The 23,387-nt window shown below is 41.5% G+C and overlaps 1 protein-coding gene across 1 annotated transcript; it reads right to left on the bottom strand.

Moving 5' to 3' along the window:
- Positions 1–78: 78 nt before the first annotated feature.
- On the bottom strand, positions 79–23,135 carry clxn (calaxin). Its single transcript, XM_080206770.1, has 6 exons — positions 22,971–23,135; positions 15,140–15,295; positions 8,811–8,915; positions 8,561–8,712; positions 2,657–2,761; positions 79–566 (listed from the first exon to the last, which is right to left on the bottom strand). The coding sequence occupies exons 1-6, from the start codon at positions 23,050–23,052 to the stop codon at positions 516–518; spliced, it is 651 nt and encodes a 216-aa protein (XP_080062896.1). The 5' UTR covers positions 23,053–23,135; the 3' UTR covers positions 79–515.
- Between the last annotated feature and the right edge of the window lie 252 nt (positions 23,136–23,387).

Below are 23,387 nucleotides of genomic sequence, written 5' to 3'. Positions count from 1 at the left end.
GATGCATCATCCAGAATCAAATTTAAACATTATCTTTTACACATAAAATGTACATTGTTTTCTTAAACATTTTAAGAACTATCATCTTTAAAATTGTAAGACAGTTTTTGAAACAATCAAGAATGTCCTGCAAATATTGTACAAAATTTCTTATTAAAGGAATTTCAAGTGGCTTTTACAACACAAACTTTCATATTCGTTCCAGCAATTTTTAAGAAAAACATAAAAGTACAGATTTATTTTGCAACATTAAATACTTACTACCCTAAATAGTTAAATGTTTTTATAAAAATAATTTGCATTTTCTGTATTGTACCATTCTCATTCTAGTAATTAAATTAGTTGGTGCAACAGGCAGACTGAGTTTATACAGGTGATTAACACAACCATTTGTACAATGCTCAATTTAACAAATTCCTTGGAGCTTGACCTGCTGGTAACGAATGATGAAGAAAGAGTTTAGTTGACCATTATGAAAAAAATGACGATGCAGTCTTATGGAGTGTCAACAAAAATTAATCGTCCTTGGATTTTTTGAAGGCCTGTTCTTCAAATGCAAGTGCACTCTACAGATAGAGATAATAAGCATTATTACTGACAGTTTCTCATGAATTCAAAACAATAGTTTATGCAAATTATCCAGTGCTACCACTATTGTAGATGCTAAGATGTTTCAATTTTCTACAATCATAAAATATAACTGAAATAAACATCAGGTAGAAGGCACAGTTTACATTAGGTGGCATGATATATAGAAGAAATCAGCTGTCAGACAGTATTAACAACCTATAATATACTTTGTGCATTTCAATTATTTCATTAAACTTAAGTGACGTTCCCTATTTTTCAGATCATTAACACTTCAAGTATATTACACAATCATTCAAGCTGAAAATATAATTTATGTTGTGCCTGTCATTTTGTCATTTCAGTATTGTAAGTCTGACATTATTTACAAATGTCTGAATTATCGTAGGAACTTTACACTGTAGGAGGAGGCCATTTGGCCCATCGAGTCTGCTCTGACTTGTTGAAAGAGCATTCTACCTAGTCCCACTCTTCTGTCTTATCCCCATAACCTTACACATTCTTTCATTTGATAGGAATCCAATTTGCTTTTGAATACCACAATTTCAGGAAGTATGTTCCAGACTCCAACCCCCTCTGGTGAAAAACATTTTCTTCACAACACTCTTCTACTCTGCAGCCTCTAAACATGGCACCTGGATTATTGAAGCTGAGATCACGGCAGGGTGGGTGAATCAGAGGTTGCCACGCCAATGATCCAATGTAAAACCTATGCTTCTAATTTCTTTTTCACACAATACCGAGTAAAATACTGTCATTGCCATTGGCAGGTCAAAGGTCCAATATGATTCAAGGAAAAATTCCAGTCAATGAGTGGAACTTTACGGCTTTACTCAACCTAAGACCAGAAAATCCTGCCCGAGATCAACGGACATTTTCATTGTCTGCTTTACTGCCACTCGGATTATATGGTGGGCAGTAGAATTCCTGCATATATCATTGTTACTTCATTCACTTGGTCAAAAGCCAGGAACTCTCTTCCTAACAGCACTATGGGTTTACCTATACTGCATGGACTGCAATTATAGAAGGCAGCTCACCACAACCTGTGCTACAGCAGGTGGGTGATAACCAGTGGAAGGTTTTCTTGCCCATATTTAGGATGTCATAATACTTATAGAGTCCCTACAGTGCAGAAGAGGCCATTCTCTCTGCACTGACTGTGACAGAGTATCTTACCCAGGCTCTCTCCACTGCCCTATCCCTGTGGCCCCACATATTTACCATGCCAATCCACTTAACCTGCATCTTTGGACTGGGGGGAAACCAGAGCACATGGAGGAAATCCACACAGACACTGGGAGAATGTGCAAACTCCAAACATTACTCAAGGGCAGAACTGAACCTGGGTTCCTGGAGCTGTAAGGCAGCTCCAGTGGGCAGCATGATGGCTAACTACAATGCCATTGTGCTGCCCACTAGACCCCACGTCTTGAGGTCCAGAGTTGATGTTGAGAACTACCAAGATATCTTCCTCCAGTTTTATATCACTGTGTTGCCACTTCTAGAGGGTCTGTCCTGTCAGTGTTCTAGTTGCTTGATTACTCTATGGGACAGCTCTTCCAATTATAGCACAAGCCCAAGATGTTAGTGAGGACTTTGCAGTGTTAACAAGGCTGGGTGTACCATTGTCATTTCCAGTAGTTAAGAATCAACTCCATTGCTGTGGGTCTGGAATCAAATGCAAGACAGATCAGGTAAGGACAGCAGATTTCCGAGTGAATCAGGTGATGTTTTATGACTGGCTTCATGGTTAATTCCTGATTTATTTAAAAAACACAAATTAACCAAATTCCACAGCCGTCATGGTGGGATTTGAACCCACATGCCCAAAACAATAGCCTGGACCTCTGGATTACCAATCCAGTGGCATTATTACTACATCACTGCCTCCCCATTAAAGGGAGAGGACTTACTTATGGTTTTCTCATTCACTAGTGTTCATCATATTCTTTGCATTGATTATATCGTGCTATTTGACTACAACGCATAATGTTAAAAATGCAGCGATAATTCACTTCATATAATAATTTAAGCAAAAATTAAACTGTGTCATCAAGCAGCCTACCTTTGAATCTGGTAGACAGGGTCCAAAAGCTTCCAACAAGAGGTTATCAACCTTTACAGCCTTCTCAAAGTCTGCATATGAAACTTTGTTATCGTGATCGTAGTCCTAGTAATGAAAAAGACATTTTGCACCAAGAATTAATCCAATAAGATTACACAGAGCAATTGAGTGGTATAGGAAATTACCACATTGTCCATTCACTTTTAACATTTGATGCCCTCTTCCAACACTCTTCCAAACGTAAAGGTCCTACAAGAGATTTATTTTGGCAGTTAAAATCTAATTTTTAGTCAGTGTGAGCTCATACTTTAGCTCAAGTTGTCAACCTCACTTTAAAAGATCATTAGGATATGTGTTGTGAGAACTAGAAATTTCAACTGGAGGGCTAGATGTTGGGGAAAAATACAGGAGGTTTATCAGGTAATTTGCTCTGCAATTCCTGATTTAGAAATACTTGTTGCAGGTATTAAGGGAGAACTTTAGTATGAATTCTCAAACTTTTATGGAAGATTTGTAGAAACAATAGAAAAACTGTTCCTTTTGGCAAAAATGCAAGAGAGCCCTATGAAAATGAAACCCCTTATGTTTCTAAAAATGGCAATGTCTCATTTTTCAGGACCATCATCCTTCACTTTAATGAACACAAACATTTTGGGGAAAAAAAATCATGCCAGAAACATTGCAATGTTCCATGCTATGCAAAAGGATAATTTATAATAACTTTTCAAAGATTTGAGATTATACTTTCTTTTTACAACATGAAGAAATATACTGCATCTGAAACTGACCCAAAATAAATTTAAAACAAGAAATTAAATTTACATTGTGCATTTAACATTGTAATTCATCCCACACCATGTCATTGCTGCAGATTAGACCAAAGCAGATTTAGTAAAGGAATTGGGGTAGGTGCCCCATCAGCAACAAAGGAATGTGTTTTAAGGAAGCTCTTGCGGAGCACTACAGTAAGGAGTTGTTTGGGGGGAGAGTTCCAGAAGTTGCAACAAGCCAGCTCTGCTCAATATTGTAGAGTAGAAGTTGAGGAGAATATAGGAGAAATAAGAAGGTTGGAAAAAATGGAGTATATGGGCAGGGATATAAGACTGGAGATTTCAAAGATAATGAAAGCTATCAATTTGAAGAGGAGGATATAGATTATGAAATGGATAAAGAATGGCATTCAGAGCCAATGATGTACATCTATGGGGTAGCTAGGAGATTTTGTGATAACAAGATGGAGTGGTGGAGCTGGAAATTATTCAAAAACTAGTGAGCAAGATTTTGGCAAGGCTGAGTATAAAGGTAACAAAGACATGGATGGAGTTTCAGGGGGAAATGGGATGGAAATAAAGACAACAGTTCAAGGATGAGAGTTCACCGATGAACTGCTCCACCATTTAATAAGATCATAGCTGATCTGATTGTCGTCTTAACTTTTCTCCTGCAAGCTTCTCATAACATTGTAGATCAAAATCTGACTCAAGAAAAATTATACAGTAAACTAAAAGAAAAACACTGTGACACGTTAAAACATTGTCGTTTGTCATGTCTTAAGACAGGTTTCTTGATTGACAAGCTGGAAAATACTATTCTCAATTTACTTCTCTCAGTTCCAGACAAAAAATAAAATTGCACATTCCTTAACGAATTGAATCTCTTGGATTTTAATTTAAAATGTCCTACGTATTATGAAAGGAAATAAACAGGAAATCTGATAATAATTAAGAATCACAAATATCAAACCAAGAGCTTAACAACCATGAGAGAGTTCCAACTCATTTCTTTCACTGAATGTCGCTATTCCACTGCTATGTACTCTACCAACTTATTCATCACTTAAGGCTGGACTTTAGGAGAAGGGGAAGACAATGAGCTGAACTTTACCAATCAGGTGGATAACGATTAAGGTGTGCCTTTCTGCTACCTCTATCCCCATGTCCTTTAGCAGTGTACGATGCAAGCAAACGGACCAGGTGACTTACTCTCCCCAAGAATAGGCAGCCTTTCTAGTAACTCCAACCTTCCAATTTTCACACCATTTGTAACTTGTTCCTTTGCCTTCCAACTCTTAAGTATACTAGCCTTGTCTTGTACCTCTAAGCACCCACTTTGCCCGTGATAGGACCCACCCCATCTCTTACAAACATTTAAATGAGCAGGCCACTCAGCCCCTCGAATATGCTGTGCCATTCAATAAAATCATGGTTGATCTGATTGTAATTTACTGTCTACCGCCGATAATCTTTCAACCTCTTATTAAGAATTTAACTACTTCTGCCTTAAAAATGTTCAAAGGCTCTGCTTCCACTGCCTTTTCAGGAAGAGAGTTCATCTAAACCTCATATTCAGACAGCCAAGGACCTGCTTGAGGGTGTCTCTTATAGTCAGATGATAATGATTACACGTGTGCTCTTTGTGTATTTGGGTTGCATAATGGGTTCAGATGACATGTCTTCAGTGGGTCCCTCTTTCCCCCAGGATCCAACCAAAAAGGCTTTCAAAAGCCTGAATAGCTGAGGCACTTGGATCTGTCTAAGGAGATGGGAGTCATGATGGCTTCCCAGAAACACTGCATAATCCACTTGAAACAGACAACTCGAATATTCAGGCTGTGCAAACTTTCCCGTGGCTGCTCTGAGGGAACCTTGATGATTGCTTGAGTACAGCCAATTAACCTATGCACCTGGAAAACCCAGCCATGGCCCTAAAACCAACTACCCTCTTGACTTGATGAGATCACGTCTAGTGCTTGGCATCTGTGACCTTCATTGTCCAGTCCATGGCATCCACGACTGTCATTATCCTTGACTGAGAGGTGCCACATAGATTTCCAGACAATCTCTGGAACAAGAGATCATGTCTAAATGGAGGGCTGTGACAAGTAGTGTTCCTCAGAGATCAGTGCTGGGACCTTTGCTGTTTGTAATATATATATATGATTTGAAGGAAAATATAACTAGTTTGATTAGTAAGTTTGTGAATGACACAAAGCTTGGTGGATTTGTGGATAGTGATGAGAACCATCAGAGGATACAGCAGGATACAGATAGGTTGGAGGTTTGGGTGGAGAGATGGCAGATTGAGTTTAATCCGGACAAATGTGAGGTAATGCATTTTGGAAGGTTTAATACAGATAGGAAATATACAGTAAATGGCAAAACCCTTAAGAATATTGATAGGCAGAGGGATCTCGGTGTATAGGTACACAAGTCACTGAAAGTGGCAACACAAGTGGAGAAGGTAGTCAAGAAGGCATACAGCATGTTTGCTTTCATCAGCTAGGGCACTGACACTAAAAATTGGCAAGTCATGTTAGAGCTTTGTAGAACTTAAGTTAGGGTGCACTTGGAATACAGTGTTCAATTCTGGTTGCCACACTACCAGAAGGATGTGGAGGCTTTGCTTGGTATGGATGGCATTAGCTATGAGGAGAGGTTGGAAAAACTTGGCTTGTTCTCAACAGAATGATGGAGGTTGAAGGGTGACCTGATAGAAGTGTACAAGATTATGAGAGGCATGGACAGAGTGGATAGTCAGAAACTTTTTCTCAGGGTGGAAGAGTTAATTACTAGGGGATATAGATTTAAGCAGTGAGGGGCAAGGTTTAAAGGAATGGACGAGGGAAGTTTTTTTATACAGATGGTGGTGGGTGCCTCAAACTCGCTGCTGGGGGGGGTAGTGGAAGCAGGTACAATAGTGACTTTTAAGAGGCATCTTGACAAATATATGAATAGGATGTGAATAGAGGGATATGGTCCCCGGAAGGGTAGGGGGTTTTAGTTCAGTTGGGCAGCTTGGTTGGTGCAGGTTTGGAAGGTCAAAGGGCCTGTTCCTGTGCTGTAAGTTTTGTTGTTCTTTCTTTGTTCAAACCACAGGCAAAAACATTGAATGCCAATGTCACCTTTAATGCTATAAACATATAGGTGCCCCCCACTTTCCAATGGCATTGACTCCTGGTCTAAACTAACACATAGCTCCTTCCCAGGTGCCTTGACAGGTGCAGTCTCATAAGACGCTGGTGCTCGAACGTTTCCATGAAGGTGAACTTCTGAGAAACACATACACCATTCACAAATTTGAAAAAGGCTTCATACTCCCAGACAGTTTGCTATTTATCAACCTTAGATAGCTGCCTGATACTGATCTATCAGCCACTGGCTCTTTGCAGTGCCCATATTTCATAAAATTGCTCAGTGGTAGAATTATAACAGGGAGCCATTTTGATGCAATCCCGTACCATTTTACCAGCACTTCTTCAGTCCACCTCTGTCCCTGCAACCATGGGCTGGTAAAATTCTGACCAACATTTCTGCCCCCTGAAAGGTGGAGGAAGCAAATTTTCAGACAATCTATCTGTACTTCCATCCTACATTGTTAAGTTTTACTCTGCTGCTTTACTTGAACACTACATTTTCAAGCTAAGAAGCCTTTAGAAATATCATGTTCCACATATTTAACCAATGCTACTTTCACATGTTCTTGTAACTCTTTTGTTCTTCCAACTCTATTTTAAAAGGGAAACTAATCAACTTTGCATTGAAATCCATTAATCTCTGATGAAGAACTATCCTTTCAATCTCAGTTTGTTTGAGGTTTGTTAATTCTGCACTAATCTGCGAGTTCAGCAGACTTACATCAACTCACTTTACAGCTAAACTATCAATCTGTCTCAGGTTTCAACAAAATAATTTCATTTTTTATCAGTCTCTTTTCAAAGAAGAGTCTGAAATGTGAGACTCATCTTATTTTTCCTGTAGCTAAGTCGATAGCAACCCTGTGCCAGAGTTGTAGGTTCAAATTCCACTCCATGATTTGAGCATGGAAATCTAAGTTGAGGGAGGGTTATACTGTCGGAGGTGCTGCATTTCAAATGAGACATAAAACTAAGACCTATTTATGTGGATGTAAAAAAAAATCCCATTGCATTTTGGGAAAAAACAGGGCAGTTATCCCTGTGTCTTAGCCAATATTTACCCCTCAAATCAATATCACAAAATCAGATTATCTTATCACTGACACATTGCTGTTTGTGGGAGATAGAAAGAAATTGGCTGTAAAATAGTCTAATATAAATGCAAGCAATTTTTACATCATGATTTTCACTATGAGATATGGTTGGCACATCTGCAAACAATGTATCCTTCCCAGTCTAATCTATAAAAGAACATAAGAACATAAGAACATAAGAAATAGGAGCAGGAGTAGGCCATCTAGCCCTTCGAGCCTGCCCCGCCATTCAATAAGATCATGGCTGATCTGTCGTGGCTCAGTTCCACCTTCCCGCCCTCTCCCCATAACCCTTAATCCCCTCTCTTATCAAAAACCCATCAACCCGCGTCTTAAAAATATTTAGCCGAGGCAGCCTCCACCACTTCAACGGGCAGAGAATTCAAGGTTAATCTCTAAACTTTTTTAATCTTGCTATCAAATGTCCCACAGGTGCATCCCGATTCTTGAATAGCGTTATTCATTGATAGAACGGCAAACAGCAGAAATGTAATTAATTGTGTAAATATTTTGAGATATTTTGATACAAGGCCACAAAAACAATTTTCTTAAGAAACAAACACGAAACTGAATTATCTTCCTTTTACATTGCGTGGAAATGAAAATATTACCCACGCTGTGAGGTCTTCCATTTTCCTCAAACGCATTCTCTACACTTTTACAGAAAATCACAAAACTGGGAGCTCCCTTTAAAATGTTTGGTGACATCATGCCTGTGAGACCTCTCTCATTACTGGGCATTATTCATTTTTGCCCTAAAGACACAAGAAGGGAATATCCCTATTTGCATTCCCTACCCCCAGGAAACAGCTGGATGAAAGTGAATTTGTACAGAGGTTGCTCTTTAGAAAATAAACCCTAGAAAAGCATGTCTGATTCTTCACACAGTTTTCTCACCATCTTTTTCAGTGCTATCTCTACCAAGTCTTTAACTCCCTCATCAGGATCTTCTTCTGTTGGTTGTTTGATTAGGCTGCTTTTGAGCATATGAAACATCTCCTCTCGTGAAATGAACCCATCTCCATTCAGATCAAAAACGTCAAAACAGACTGGATCAAAATAAATCAAGAAATAATTAGTTTATTAATTGACATCCAAATACTTACATATATTTTATATAATTCAATAAATATATAAATTATCCTACATTTAATCTTTTCATCCAAAGTCCCACGGAGGAATATCGATAGCCCTTCAATCCATTCTCTCATGTTAACATAGCTATCATTGTCTTTGTCAAATGCACGAAAAACTGAAAAAAAGGAACTCATGTTAAGTGCTGAAAATTTTTCAGTCTATAGTAAAGGCCTGACAAGGACTTTGGGATCGCCACCTAAAAGGTCAGCTACTGAGTTTAAACTTTGCATGGGTTACAAGCCAGTTAGTTATAAGAGGATAAACCAACACTGAAATATTTAATCAAGAACAAAATGAACCGTGAATTAGAAACTACCTGTAAGATCTAATCTCCTCTCCACTGGCAGTTGTGAGAAAAATGTAAAACATGCCTGCTACTAAAACTCCAAAACAGATTAAAATAGATTTTTACTATTATTGCTTTTTATCAGGGATAACCATGATGGCAGCTTAATATCTCATTGCTGGTAAAGATCCTGCACTTACAAATAGCAATTAAAAGCACAGACCAACTGCTCTCATTCAGCTCATTGCAGTTTGTGAAGCATTATTGTGATCAAAATGATTACTACATCTATAAAGCAACTGTAACTTTAATCAGAAAAATATAAATGGGGTATTTTGTTTTTGAGTGTAAAACAGGCAATATCAATTAAGTTGTTTGTCACATATTTCACCTGATCTTCACTCACATTGATAAAAATGTAAATAAGAGATCTCTAACATGATTATTTCTAGTCACATGATGGAAGTATTATTCGTTAACCTCTATGTTTCTTAAGTGTAAGAAGCAAATGATTATTCGTATTCTTCTTTTTCTCTCCTTGGGATACTGATTCCTTGCTGGTGTGCATCCTTGACCAACTCTCCAGGCTCTACAAAATTGCAAGTTTTGACTGTGGACGCTGACAGTAAGTGACTGTATGTTTTTAAGTAGCAAGAGACTCCAATCCCATTCACGCCAGATGTCCACACAGGTACACTTCCAGAATCAATCACTGTTTAGTAATCATAAACTGAAACCTGGGGCTGATGAAGCCAATTTGGTGTCCCTACCAAATGCCCCAGCAACTAAATGTACTAACTCAACATATGTTAATGATTGAACATGGAAACATCCCAGTCTTTCATTCAGCTAATTTGAACAATTGTTGAGTCATCGAGGGAGAAAGGCTGCATTTTTGCCACTTCTTATTTCTTGGTTGTTTCCCTTACAACAAATGACCATTCTCTGCAGCTGTGTGAAACAATGGGGAAGAATTATGCTGGGGTTTTCTCTATCACCCACCACAATTTAAGTCATTTACACAGATCCTTCAGTGTTTTCACTGACTTTTCACTGAAGTTAAAGTATTGAGAACATTTCCATACAAGTTTTTTCTTTGTTTCTTTTGTTCTAGCATTGACTTTTGAAGCTTGTCCTTGCATTTTCAAAGGCATAAAATAAAGCATATCGGCTGTGCTAATCTACCCACTGATGTATCCGAATATCAAAAATCCTTAGGCAACCTTGCAAACTTGAACAAGTTTACCACAACAACAGTGCATTACATGGCTAAGCAAGCACCTGCTCCTTGGAATTCAGGTAACTTCTTCCCTTTCTACAATGCACCAAGCTTGATAAAGGTCTCACAGTACCCAGCTGGATTACATGAAATGTTCTACTTATCATGCATATCTGATATAATGGCTTAAATTTTTACCACAGGCATCGTTGGCACCCTGATGTAAGGGTGAAAAGCAAATCCTCAGCTCACAATAGCCAGCAGTGGGACTGCCTCAGCAATTTGACCACAGATGATCAACTGTGCACACAATATCTCTAAAGAGAGCTGGCAGGGTTTCTGACACTGTCAGCTCAGAGGGCCAGGGTTCCTCTCTGATCTTTGGCCCTGAATTTTTTTTGTGTAAAAGAAAAATTCAGGGCCAAAGATCGGAGAGGAACCCTTCCAGGAAGATAATTGGTGCTGCGGGGGCTGACTTCACTGCCTCTGCGCGTCTTTCAGGCACTAGTAAATTCTGCCCAATACTTCCATTGTTCTTTCACTATTGGTTGATCATTATCATGATTTACCAAGCATTGCAAGCCACTTTTCTACATTAAAAGCCTACATAAATGCAAATTGTTTTTATTGCATTGGTTCAAGAAGAAGGCACACCAACACTTTTTCAAGATAACTTGAGATGGAAAACAAATGCAGTCATACCAATGTCACCATATCTCTAGAAAAAGTAAAACAAGTCGGGCAATTTAAAAATGCTCATCACATTTTTTGATATTTTTGACAAACTACACATTATGAAAATCAAGTCCAAAGTCTAAACCACAAACACAGAAAGAGCAGGTACCCTTAAAAGATAGACAATTACCAAAACACAACAAAAAAAAGGACATGCAGTTATAGAGTACCTTTCATGACCACTAGATGTTCCAAAGTACATTAAAATCAATGCAGTACTTTTGAAAAGTTGTCACTGTTGTAGGAGTAGGAAACACAGCAACTCACCATGCACAACAAGTTCCCACAAACAGCAATGCAATGATGACCAGATAATCTGTTATTGTGAAGGACACTGGGAATAATTCTGCAATCAGTAAGGACACTGATCTCTACTTAGAAGGACACTGGGAATAATTTATTTAATCAGTAAGGATAGGCAACAACAACTCCTCTACGATCACCCTCAACACCGGTGCCCCACAGGGCTGTGTCTTCAGCCTCTTATTATGCTCTTTATACACTTATGACTGTGCGGCCAAATTCCCTCCTCAATTTTAAAGTTTGCAGATGATACCACCATAGTGGATTGGATCACAACAATGATGAGACTGAGTACAGGAATGAGATGGAGAATCTGGTGAAGTAGTGCGATGACAATAATCTCTCCCTCAAAGTCAACAAAAGAGATCGTCATCGACTTCAGTAAGCAGAATGGAGAACATACCCCATCTACATCAATGGGGACGAAGTAGAAACAGTTGAGAGCTTCAAGTTTTCAGATCACCAACAACCTGTCCTGGTCACCCCATGTTGGCACGCCATGCCAACACCATAGTTAAGAAAGCCCACCAATGCCTCTACTTTCTAAGGAAATTTGGCATGTGAGCTACGGCTCTCATCAACTTTTACAATGCACCATAGAAAGCATTCTTTCTGGTTGTATCACAGCTTGGTATGGCTCCTGCTCTGCCCAACACCGCAAGAAACTACAAAAGAACACGAATGTAGTCCAGTACATCATGCAACCGGCCTCCCATCCACTGACTCTGTCTACACTCACCGCTGCCTCGGAAAAGCAGCCACCATAATTAAGAACCCCATGCACCCTGGACATACTCTCTTCCACCTTCTTCAGTCAGGAAAAAATACAGAAGTCTGAAGTCATGTACCAATCGACTCAAGAACAGCTTCTTTCCTGCTGCCGTCAGAATTTTGAATCGACCTACCCTACAATAAGTTGATTTTTCTCTACACCCTAGCTATGACTGCAACATTACATTCTGCACTCTCTCCTTGCCTTCTCAATGAATAACATGCTTTGTCTGTATAGCATGAAAGAAACAATACCTTTCATTGTATACTAATACATGTGACAATAATAAATCAAATCAAATAATTCCCTTACTCATCTTCAAAATAATAGCATGGGAACTTTTAAAATCATCTGAGAGGGCAGACGTGGACCATGGTTTATCATTTCATCTGAAAGATGGCTGTTCCAACAGCGCAGCACTCCTCCAATACTGCAGTGGAGTGTCATCAGTCTTGACTATTATGCTCAAGTCCTGCAATGGGGTTTGAAGCCACAAACTTTTCATTCACTAAGGCACAGGTTACACCAAATTTGTCAAGGGCAGAACCCACAAACAAGGAGGTGCAGATTTTGGACAGCTGATAAGCTGGGGTGAACACACGATCTGGGGAATTTAAAACAATGCCACCAAGCTCCAAACAGTCAGCTTGAAGGCTGTCTTCCATCAGGGAGAAGATGGGTAAACATTTCATGACTTGGTGTATTTTAGAGTGGGAAGAAGCATATATCCCAAAAAAAATTCATGGCAGAGCTCATCCAGTCAATCTCTTGCTTGGAAGAAGTGGAGTCATTTATTTTTAATTTACAGAATGATCTAACCTACAATACACTACCTGGCCTCTATTTGTCATACCATCTCTACAATAGCATGCAGATTGGGAACTCTGTAGATAATTCAGAAATCCACAACACAACCAGGGCCAGGAACAGAGGTAGGTAGGCATTGAAAATAATGCGACCTGCTGGAGTGCTAGTTCCTGGATCTTTCCCATCCTTGGACCAGAGGCAGGATGGGGTGGTTGCTGGCAGGGCTGTCCAAACTGTCAAGCAATGACCATCTCCAACAAAGGAGAATCTAACCATTGCGCTAGTGGCATTATGATCATTGAAACCTCCACTATCAACATCCTGAGGATTACCATTGACCAGAAACTGAACTGGATTAGCCATATGAATACGGTGGCTACAAGAGCAGGTCAGAGGCTGGAAATCTTGAGGCAAGTCACTCATCTCCTGAATCACCAAAGCCTGCCCACCATCTACAAGGCACAAGTCAAGGGTGTGAAAGAATACTTTCCACTTGCCTGGATGAATGCAGCTCCAACAACACTCAAGAAGTCCAACTCCATCTAGGACAAAGCAGCCCACTTGATTGATACCCCATCCACCAACACATATTTACTTCACCACTGAAACATGGCGGCAGCAGTGTGTACCATCTACAAGATCCACTGCAAAAACTCACCAAGGCTCCTTCAACAGTATTTTCCAAACTCACAACCACTGCCATCTAGAAGGACAAGTCCAACAGATATATGGGAATGCTAACAACTAGAAGTTCCCTCCAAGCCACACACCATCCTGACTTGGAAATATATTGCCGTTTCTTCACTGTCGCTGGGTCAGGATCCTGGAACTCCTTCCTTAACAGCACTGTGGGTGTACCTACACCACAAAGATAGCGATGGTTCAAGAAGACAACTCACTGCCATCTTTTCAAAGACAATTAGGGATGGGCAATAAATGTTGCCCCAGCCAGTATTGCCCACATCCCATGAATGGATTTTTAAAAAGTAGCAGGTAGACAACTGAACTAATTAAAGGTTTATTGAGGCCTGGTGTTGAAGGCCAACTGGGATTATCCAGTCAGCCTCTAGGCCCCTGCAAGCTATGGGGCTAGTACAGCTGTGTGAAGGTGGTCTGCTGGTGGCAGACTAGAGTGTGTGTGCTACAAACAGGCTTAATTCTCTTCCCTGCCTGCCTGGGGTCATGTACCAGTTGCAGGTAACCCCAGTGGTAGTACAGGTGCAAAAGTATTGTTGAAAAAAGGATGGATAGAGGCTGCTATGTTTTGGAACATTCTCTTTCCCTCTTACCTGCCAGGCCATCCTGCTTTCAAACTAAAAGATCGCATGGAAATCTTGAGGCAAGTCACTCATCTCCACGTGTGCGTAGGTTAGAGGGATTAGTGGGCATAATATGTAGGGATATGGGGTTAGGGCCTGGGTGGGATTGTGTTCGGTGCAGACTCAATGGGCCTCTTTCTGTACTGTAGGGTTCTATGATTCATATTCCACCACACTCCCTCAGTTTTGAGAATCCTTTGCTATCCTTAACTGGATGGCCAGCCCACTCTCTGACAATGAAGTAGCCAAAATGGTGAAAACCACCATTGATTAACTGTTTTCCACACAGTGCAGGCTTCTGCCCCCATGAGTGGGTTCCTGAATTCCAAAGGGAAATTCGGCTTCACATATCTCACTTATGAGGCACAGCACAGGGATTTGGTACACATTTTAAATTGACACTTAGCTAACAGCACAACAAACTTTCTTTCTAGTTATTGGAATATTGATAGTTTGGCTGTTGATGGCTGTGAACAATAATAAAGGCAAGAGGTCTGAAGCCACCTCCGCTGCCAGATGATTGCAATTTGATACAAAATCGAGTGTATAAAAATTCACAGATAATCCATTGGACTCGTGGAGATCTTTTATGAATTTAACTGCCAAATGTGGCAATGTAGGTAAAGAGATGCTGCAGCTGATGGCTCATTTTGACATTTAAAAATTTATCTAGTATTTGAAATTTAGCACACAAAACTAAATAATTCCACTTCTATGCAAGTTATAGATACAGGTATATGTAAATTATATATTAATAATAATGGCTTCATATTATAATAATCATATATAGACAAGCACACATGCACAGTTCTACATAATTGACTCCAGTTTGTGCAGCTCATTTCATAGAGTCACATTGAGAAAACTTACCATATCCGCAACATACTGTAACTCTCACCTCTGTCCATGATCATATCATCAGTCATTCCAAATGTGGTGTGCAGAATGTTTCTAAACTTGTTTCGATCCAGTCCAACTCCAATACGCTGCTCAGGAAAAGTGGCAACAAGTGTACTGAAGACTTTCATCAAACATTGCACTTCATGTCTGTTGACTGCAACAAATGTGGAGAAAAAATGTTTTTTTAAAGTAAGACTTTTTTTTTTCTATTATTCGTTTATGGGACTTGGGGATTGCCCCTATTTTCCTGTCCCTAATTGCCCTTGAAATGAGGAGCTTACTAGGTCATTTAGAGGGCATTTAAGAGTCGACCACATTGCTGTGGATCTGGAGTCACATGACTAGGTAGGGGCAGCAGATTCCCTTCCCTAAAGGACATGAGTGAACCGGATGGGTTTTTATAACCATCGACAATGGTTTCGTGGTTATCATTAAAGTTCTAATTCCAGATCTTTATTGAATTCAAATTTCGTTATCTGCCAAGATTCAAAACTAAGTCCCCAGAGGATTATCCTGGGTCTCTGGATTACTAATCCAGTGACAGTACCACTACGCCACACATCCCTTCAAAAGAAGTGCACACTGAAATCTGTCCTTAACGGAAAGTGCAAATCACAGTGTAATCACCAGATCTTTATGGTGTTACACAGGGAGAGTTTGTGTCAGCTATTCAGCTGCCTCAAAACAGTAATTATAAAATAGGGTAACAACTGCAGTTGCCAAACTGCCCTCACTTAAGGCAATTGTACTGTGATCATTTATTCTTTCATCTCAACACCACCCTCTTATGCCATCACGTGCTGAAATTTCAAGGCATCATTTAGCATATGGTTTTAGAATTAAAAACTCCATAGTTTTAATAGAAGGCTTCCCATTGTCCTTTGGATATGGCTTTACCCCCATAGCATTCTCCAGGAAAAGTATTAACAGAGCTTAAGGCCTGGGGAGGTTGGGGATGTAAAAAATAGACAAAAGATGTACCAGAGAACGAGAAGTGCAAAGGCATCTTCCTTTATAATTTTTAACATTGCTGTGACAGTACAGTCCAATATTGTTTAAAATTCTTAAAAAAGTTTGAATTTCAAAAGTAGCACCATATAGGTTTTGGGATAAAAGGCAGACAGTCCACAGGGTCTGATGGTGTACACCCTCGGGTCTTAAAGGAAGTGGCAGAGATAGTGGATGCATTGGTTATAATATTTCAAAATTCCCTGGATTCTGGGAAGGTTCTCATGGATTAGAAAATGGCTAATACAATGCCCCTGTTCAAAAGGGAGGAAGGCAGTAAATAGATAACTATGGTCCAGTTAGTTAGTGGCTGTTGTTGGCTGTCTGTTAGAATCCATTATTAGAAAGTAGTAACAGAACATTTGGAAAGTCAAAACACAATCCATCATGGTCATCATGGTTTATAAAGGATAAATCATGTTTGACTAATTTGTTAGAGTTCTTTTAAGATGTATCAAGCAAACTGGATAATGGGGTGCTGTAGATGTAGTATATCTGGACTTCCAGAAGGCATCTGACAAAGTGGAGCACAAAAGGTTAATAATACGAGGTAAGAACCCACAGGATTGGGGTTATATATTCACTTGGATACAGAGTTGGTTGGTCAACAGAAAGTAAAAAGTGGGATAAATGGATTTTTTTCTGGTTGGCAAGATGTAACTAGTGGCATGCCACAGGTTCAGTCCTCAGGGCCCCAACTATTTACAATGTATATTAATGACTTGGATACAAGGATAGAATGTACTGTAGCCAAGTTCACAAATGACACTGGGAAAACAAGTTGCAATGAAGAAATATGAAATTTACAAATAGATACGGAGAGGTTAGGTGTTTAGGCCAAAATTAGGCAGATGGAATTTAAAGTGGGTAAGTCTACATGGGAGAGAAACTTCAAAATGCCTTGGTGCAGAGACATCTGGTTGATCTCATAAGAACATAAGAAATAGGAGCAGGAGGAGGCCATCTAGCCCTTCGAGCCTGCCCCACCATTCAGTAAGATCATGGCTGATCTGAAGTGGATCAGTTCCACTTTCCCACTTTCTCCCCATAACCCTTAATTCCTCTGTCTATCAGAAATCTATCTACCCGTGACTTAAATATATTTAGCGAGGTAGCCTCCACCACTCCAACGGGCAGAGAATTCCAGAGATTCACCACCCTTTGAGTGAAGAAGTTTCTCCTCAACTCCGATCTAAACTGCCCTCCCCCCCTTATCTTGAGGCTGTGCCCTCTCGTCCTGCTATCCTTTCTAAGCAGGAAGAATCTCTCTACCTCTACCCTATCCATCCCCTTCATTATATGTCTCTATATCCTTCCGCCAATAAAAAAGGCTAATATATCCTTCCTCAAGTGCAGCGACCAAAACTGCACACAGCACTCCAGCTGCGAGTCTCGTGTACAAATTTCAAAAGGTTAGTGTGCAGGTGCAGCAGGTAACAAGAAAGGCACATGAATTTTGGCATTCACTGTTAATAGAATAGAGGAACTGTGTTGCAACTGTATAGAGCATTGGTGAGACTGCACCTGGAGTACTGCACATCATTTTGGTCATCTTACTTAAAGGATATAAATGCATTAGAAGTGGTTCAGAGAAGGTTCACTGGACTGATTCCAGGGATGAAGAACTTATGTGCAGTTTAGGGCTGTACTCACTGGAGTTTAGAAGTACATTTAAGAGCCTAAAGGGATTGAGAAGCTACACAGAGAGCAGATAATTCCTCTTGTTGGACATTGTAGAATGTGAGGCCATTGGTTTAGGCTAAGGGGTAGCAGATTTAAAACAGAAATGAGGAATTACGTCACTCAAAGAATCGTGAATCTACGAATTCTCTGTCCTAGAGTGCAGTGGATGCTGGAACACTTCACAAATTTGAGGAGGAGATTAATAGTTTTTTTTATACACAGAGAGATGAAGGGTTAAGGGGTCAGGCAAGTAGGTGCAGATGAGACGAAATCAGATCAGCCATGATCGTATTGCATGGCGGCATAGGCTTGAGCAGCTTAATTGCCTACTCCTACCTCTAGCTCTTATATCCCTGGAATATTTTACAATGAGATGCTAAGTAAACTGGGCTTGCGTTCTGGAGTTCAGAAGAATGAAAGGAGATTTCATTGAAACTTACAAAATTCCGATGGGTCTTGATGGGGTACACACAGAGATTGCTTATGTTGGCTGGGGAGTCTAAAGTACAGGGGCATTGTCTCAGAATAACGAACTGATCATTTAGTACTGAGATGAGGAGAAATTACTTCATCCAAAGGCTCATGAACTTTTCAAATCCCTACTCTAGGATTGTTGATGCTCCATCATTGAGCAGATTTCAGGCTGGGATAGACTGATTTTTGGTTTCTCAGGAAATTAAAGCAGTTGGTAAAATGGAGCTGAAGATCCAATTAGCCATGATTGTACTGAATGGAGCAGATTCAACGTGCCATATAGTCTACTCCTGCTCCTATTTCTTGCATTCTTGTATCAAAGGGGGCTTTTCAATATATAAAAGACAAGAGAGAGGCAAAGATAAACATTGGACCACTGGAAAATGAGGCTGGAGAAGTAATAATAGAAAACAAAGAAATGGCAGAGGAACTGAATCATTACTTTGCATCAGTCTTCATGGTGGAAGACACCAGTGGGGTGCCAGAGCTCCAGGAGAGTCAGGGGCACAGGTGAGTGTAGTGGCTATCACGAAGGAGAAGATTCTCGGGAAACTGAAAGGTCTGAAGGTGGATAAATCAGCTGGACCGAATGGACTACACCCCAGAGTTCTAAACGAAATAGCTGAGGAAATTGTGGAGGCATTGGTGGTGATCTTTCAGGAATCACTGGAGGCAAGAGGGTAAACACAGTAAGAAGTCTCACAACACCAGGTTAAAGTCCAAAAGGTTTATTTGAAAGCAAAAGCCACTAGCTTTTGGAGCGCTGCCCCTTCATCAGGTGAGTAGGAGTTCTATTCACAAACAGGGCATATAAAGACACAAACTCAATTTACAAAATAATGAATAGAATGTGAGATTGGAAGACTCGCATTCCAATCATTATTTTGTAAATTGAGTTTGTATCTTTATATGTCCTGTTTGTGGATAGAACTCCCACTCACCTGACGAAGGGACAGCGCTCTGAAAGCTAGTGGCTTTTGCTACCAAATAAATCTAGAACATAGAACATTACAGCACAGTACAGGCCCTTCGGCCCTCGATGTTGCGCTGACCAGTGGAACTAATCTAATGACCCTCTAACCTAAACTATTACAATGTTATCCAAATGCCTATCCACTGACCATTTGAACGCCCTTAAAGTTGGCAAGTCCACAACTGCTGCAGGCAGGGCATTCCATGCCCTTACTACCCTCTGAGTAAAGAACCTACCTCTGACATCCGTCCTATAACTATCACCCCTTAATTTAAAGCTATGTCCCCTCGTGTTAGCCATCACCATCTGAGGAAAAAGGCTCTCACCCTATCCAATCCTCTGATCATCTTGTATACCCCAATTAGGTCACCTCGTAACTTTCTTCTCTCTAATGAAAATAACCTCAAGTCCCTCAGCCTTTCCTCATAAGACCTTCCCACCATACCAGGCAACATCCTGGTAAACCTCCTCTGCACCCTTTCCAATGCCTCCACATCTTTCTGATAATGCGGCGACCAGAACTGTACACAATGCTCCAAGTGCGGCCGCACCTGAGTTTTGTACAGTTGTAACATGACCTCACGGCTCCGAAATTCAATCCCTCTACCGATAAAAGCTAACACACCGTACGCCTTCTTAACAACCTTATCAACCTGGGTGCCAGCTTTCAGGGAGCTATGCACACGTACTCCGATATCTCTCTGCTCGTCAACACTACTAAGAGTGGCGGACTTTAACCTGGTGTTGTGAGACTTCTTACTGTATTTACCCCAGTCCAACGCTGGCATCTCCACATCATGGCAGGGAGGGTACCAGAGGACCGGAAAGTAGCTAATGTAACACCGCTGTTTAAGACCGGAGGGAGGCAGCAGATGGGAAATTATAGGCCGATTAGCCTGACTTTGGTCATTGGCAACATTTTAGAATCCATTATTAAAGATTAGATCACAGAGTGCTTGGAAGTGCATGATAAGGTGGGACTGAGTCAGCATGGCTTTGTCAAGGGGAGGTCATGCCTGACAAATCAGAGAGATTTCTTTGAGGACGTAACAAGGAAATTAGATAAAGGAAAACTAGTGGACATGGTTTATTTAGATTTCCCGAAAGCCTTTGACAAGGTGCCACATAGGAAGCTGTTAAATAAGTTAAAAGCCCATGGTGTTAAGGGTAAGATCCTGGCATGGATAGAGGATTGGCTGATCAACAGAAGGAAGAGAGTGGGGATAAAGAAGTTTTTTTCAAGATGGCAACTGGTGACTAGTGAAGTGCTTCAGGGGTCAGTGCTCGGACTAGAGCTTTTCACAATATACACTGACGATTTGGAGGAAGGAACTGAGTTTGCAGATGACACAAAGATATGTAGAGAAACAGGTAGTATCAAGGAAGCAGAGGGGCTGCAGAAGGATTTGGACAGGTTATGAGAGTGGGCAAAGAAGTGTCAGATGAACATAAGAAATAGGAGCAGGAGTAGGCCATCTAGCCCTTCGAGCCTGCCCCACCATTCAATAAGATCATGGCTGATCTGTCGTGTCTCAGTTCCACATTCCCGCCCTCTCCCCATAACCCTTAATCCCCTTGCCTATCAAAAACCTATCAACACGTGTCTTAAAAATATTTAGGGAGGCAGCCTCCACCACTTCAACGGGCAGAGAATTCCAGAGATTCACCACCCTTTGAGTGAAGAAGTTCCTCCTCAACTCCGTTCTAAACCGTTCCCCCCCCCCCTTTATCTTGAGGCTGTACCCTCTAGTCCTACTGTCCTTTCTGAGCGGGAAGAGCCTCTCCACCTCTATTCTATCCATCCCATTCATCATCTTATATGTCTCAATGAGATCTCCCCGCATTCTTCTAAACTCTAACGAGTACAAGCCTAGTTTATCCAGCCTCTCCTCAAAGCTCAACCCCCTCAGCTCCAGTATCAGCCTAGTAAACCTCCTCTGCACTCCCTCCAAGGCCAAAATATCCTTGCGTAAGTGCGGCGGCCAAAACTGCACACAGTACTCCAGCTGCGGCCTCACCAGTGCCCTGTACAGCTGCAGCAAGACCTCCCTACTTTTATATTCAATCCCCCTCGCTAGGAAGGCCAGCATCCTATTCGCCTTCCTGACCACCTGCTGCACCTGTAGGCTGGGTTTTTGCGACTCATGCACAAGGACCCCGCAGTCCCTCTGCACCGCCGCCTGCTGCAGTTTTTCGCCATGGAAGTAACAGTCCTTCCTACCATTATTCCTACCAAAGTGGACAACCTCACATTTGCCAACATTAAATTCCATGAAATACAATATAGAAAAGTGTGAGGTTATGCGCTTTGGATGGATGAGGAATGGAGGCATAGGCTATTTTCTAAATGGGAAAATGCTTAGGAAATCAGAAACACAAAGGGACTTGCACTTTCATTAAGGACAGATTCAATCTTGTTCAAGATTCTTTTAAGGTCAACACGCAGGTTCAGCCAGCAGTTAGGAAGGCAAATGCAATGTTAACATTCATATCAAAACAGCTAGAATACAAGAACTGGGATGTACTTCTGAGGCTGTATAACACTCTGGTCAGACCTGATTTGGAGCATGGTGAGCAGTTTTGGGCCCCATATCTAAGGAAGGATGTGTTGGCCTTGGAATGCATCCAGAGGAGGTTCACAAGAATGATTCCTGGAAAGAAGAGCTTGTCGTATGAGGAACGATTGAGGACTCTGGGTCTGTACTCATTGGAGTTTAGAAGAATGAGGGGGGATCTTATTGAAACTTACAGGATACTGCAAGGCCTGGATAGAATGGATGTGGAGAATATGTTTCCACTGGTAGGAAAAACTAGAACCAGAGAGCACAACCTCAGGCTAAAGTGACCATCCTTTAAACAGAGATGAGAAAGAATTTCTTCAGCCAGAGTGGTGCATCTGTGGAACTCTCTGTCGCAGAAAGCTGTGGAGGCCAGGCCATTGTTTTTAAGACAGAGATAGATAGGTTCTTGATTAATAAGGGGGTTAGGGGATATGGGGAATGGGGATGAGAAAAATATCAGCTACGACTGAATGGTGGAGCAGACTCGATGGGCTGAGCAGCCAAATTCTGCTCCTAGGTCTTGTGGTCATAGGTACTGGAAAACTGAAATGAAAAGGGAAAATGCAGTGAATACTCAGTGGATCTGGCAACATCTGCAGAGTCAGGTTAATAGACTGGAGGAGTGGGAAGAGGCACAAGTACTGGCAATAGGCTGGTTGGGCTGCCCTGCTCTATGCCATATGTAATTATTTCCACAGGCTTCAGAATTCAGGCTTGATAGGGATTCACATGCCAGCAAGTAGGGCTCGGGGATTTTGCCAAAGATAGCGTCCTAGTTCGCTGTACCTTGGCCCAACATCTAATGAAGGCCAGTGGATGAGCTGCCAGTGGTCGACAGAGCAGCCTCTAAAAGGTGGGCAATGCTGAGGGAAAGGAGAGGACATCTCCACAGGGAGCCCCCACCCCGGTATAATTTTGAAATTCATGGCGGCTGAGAGTGGCTGTTCAGAGGAGGAGTGTCTGGAGCAGGATCCTTGGGCCCCTCTCTGGGAAATAGAGCCTCTCCTCCGGGGCACTCTCCTGAAGGAGTCGCTCCGACACCTTACCAACGGGACCCATAACGGCGCTGGCCCCCTCCCCGGAGCAGGGCTACTTTTGTGTCCAGCCCGAGGATCCCCGGCCCCACTTACAGCGCTTGGTGAGCTTGCAGAGAGTGTCGGCTAGCTGTTGGTACTGCTTCCTGCTCATGTCTAATGGCCGTATCCTGGACATTGTTGCTCCGGTGCTGTCTCCCTACCCCTCCCTCACTCACAGCCGCCTTCCCTTTCTCCGGCCCGTCTGTAACCAACGCCAACCGTAACCCTGGCAACGGCCACAGATACTGGCCAATAGAAACTGCGAGGACAGCGGCTGCGCGCGCAGCGAGCGCTGACATCAGACTGGGCTCCAGCCGGAGTGAAATCTGTGTACTATTACAGTGTCTGTGTGTGTGTCTGTGTGCACTGGCACAGTGTCTGCAATGTCAGTGTGCCTGTCTGCACTGGGACGGTGTGTGCGATGTCAGAGTGTGTGCAGTAGCAGAATGTCTGCATTGGCAAAGTGTGCAC

The sequence above is a fragment of the Carcharhinus amblyrhynchos genome, chromosome 2 (genome assembly GCF_965287045.1).
Source record: "Carcharhinus amblyrhynchos chromosome 2, sCarAmb.v2.hapA, whole genome shotgun sequence".
Classification (NCBI taxonomy): domain Eukaryota; kingdom Metazoa; phylum Chordata; class Chondrichthyes; order Carcharhiniformes; family Carcharhinidae; genus Carcharhinus; species Carcharhinus amblyrhynchos.
The sequence above is the reverse complement of the archived record's forward strand: the minus strand, read 5'-3'. Positions and strand labels throughout refer to the sequence as shown.

What these genes read in the sequence shown, in the direction of transcription:
- clxn (XM_080206770.1), bottom strand. Translation starts at nt 23,052, where the DNA reads ATGTCCAGGATACGGCCATTAGACATGAGCAGGAAGCAGTACCAACAG. An exon ending in CTGCAAGCTCACCAAGCGCT is followed by an intron (nt 15,296 to 22,970) that starts GTAAGTGGGGCC and finishes CATTTGTTGCAG; the next exon opens with TCAACAGACATGAAGTGCAA. An exon ending in TTTGGATGAAAAGATTAAAT is followed by an intron (nt 8,713 to 8,810) that starts GTAGGATAATTT and finishes ATTTTGATCCAG; the next exon opens with TCTGTTTTGACGTTTTTGAT.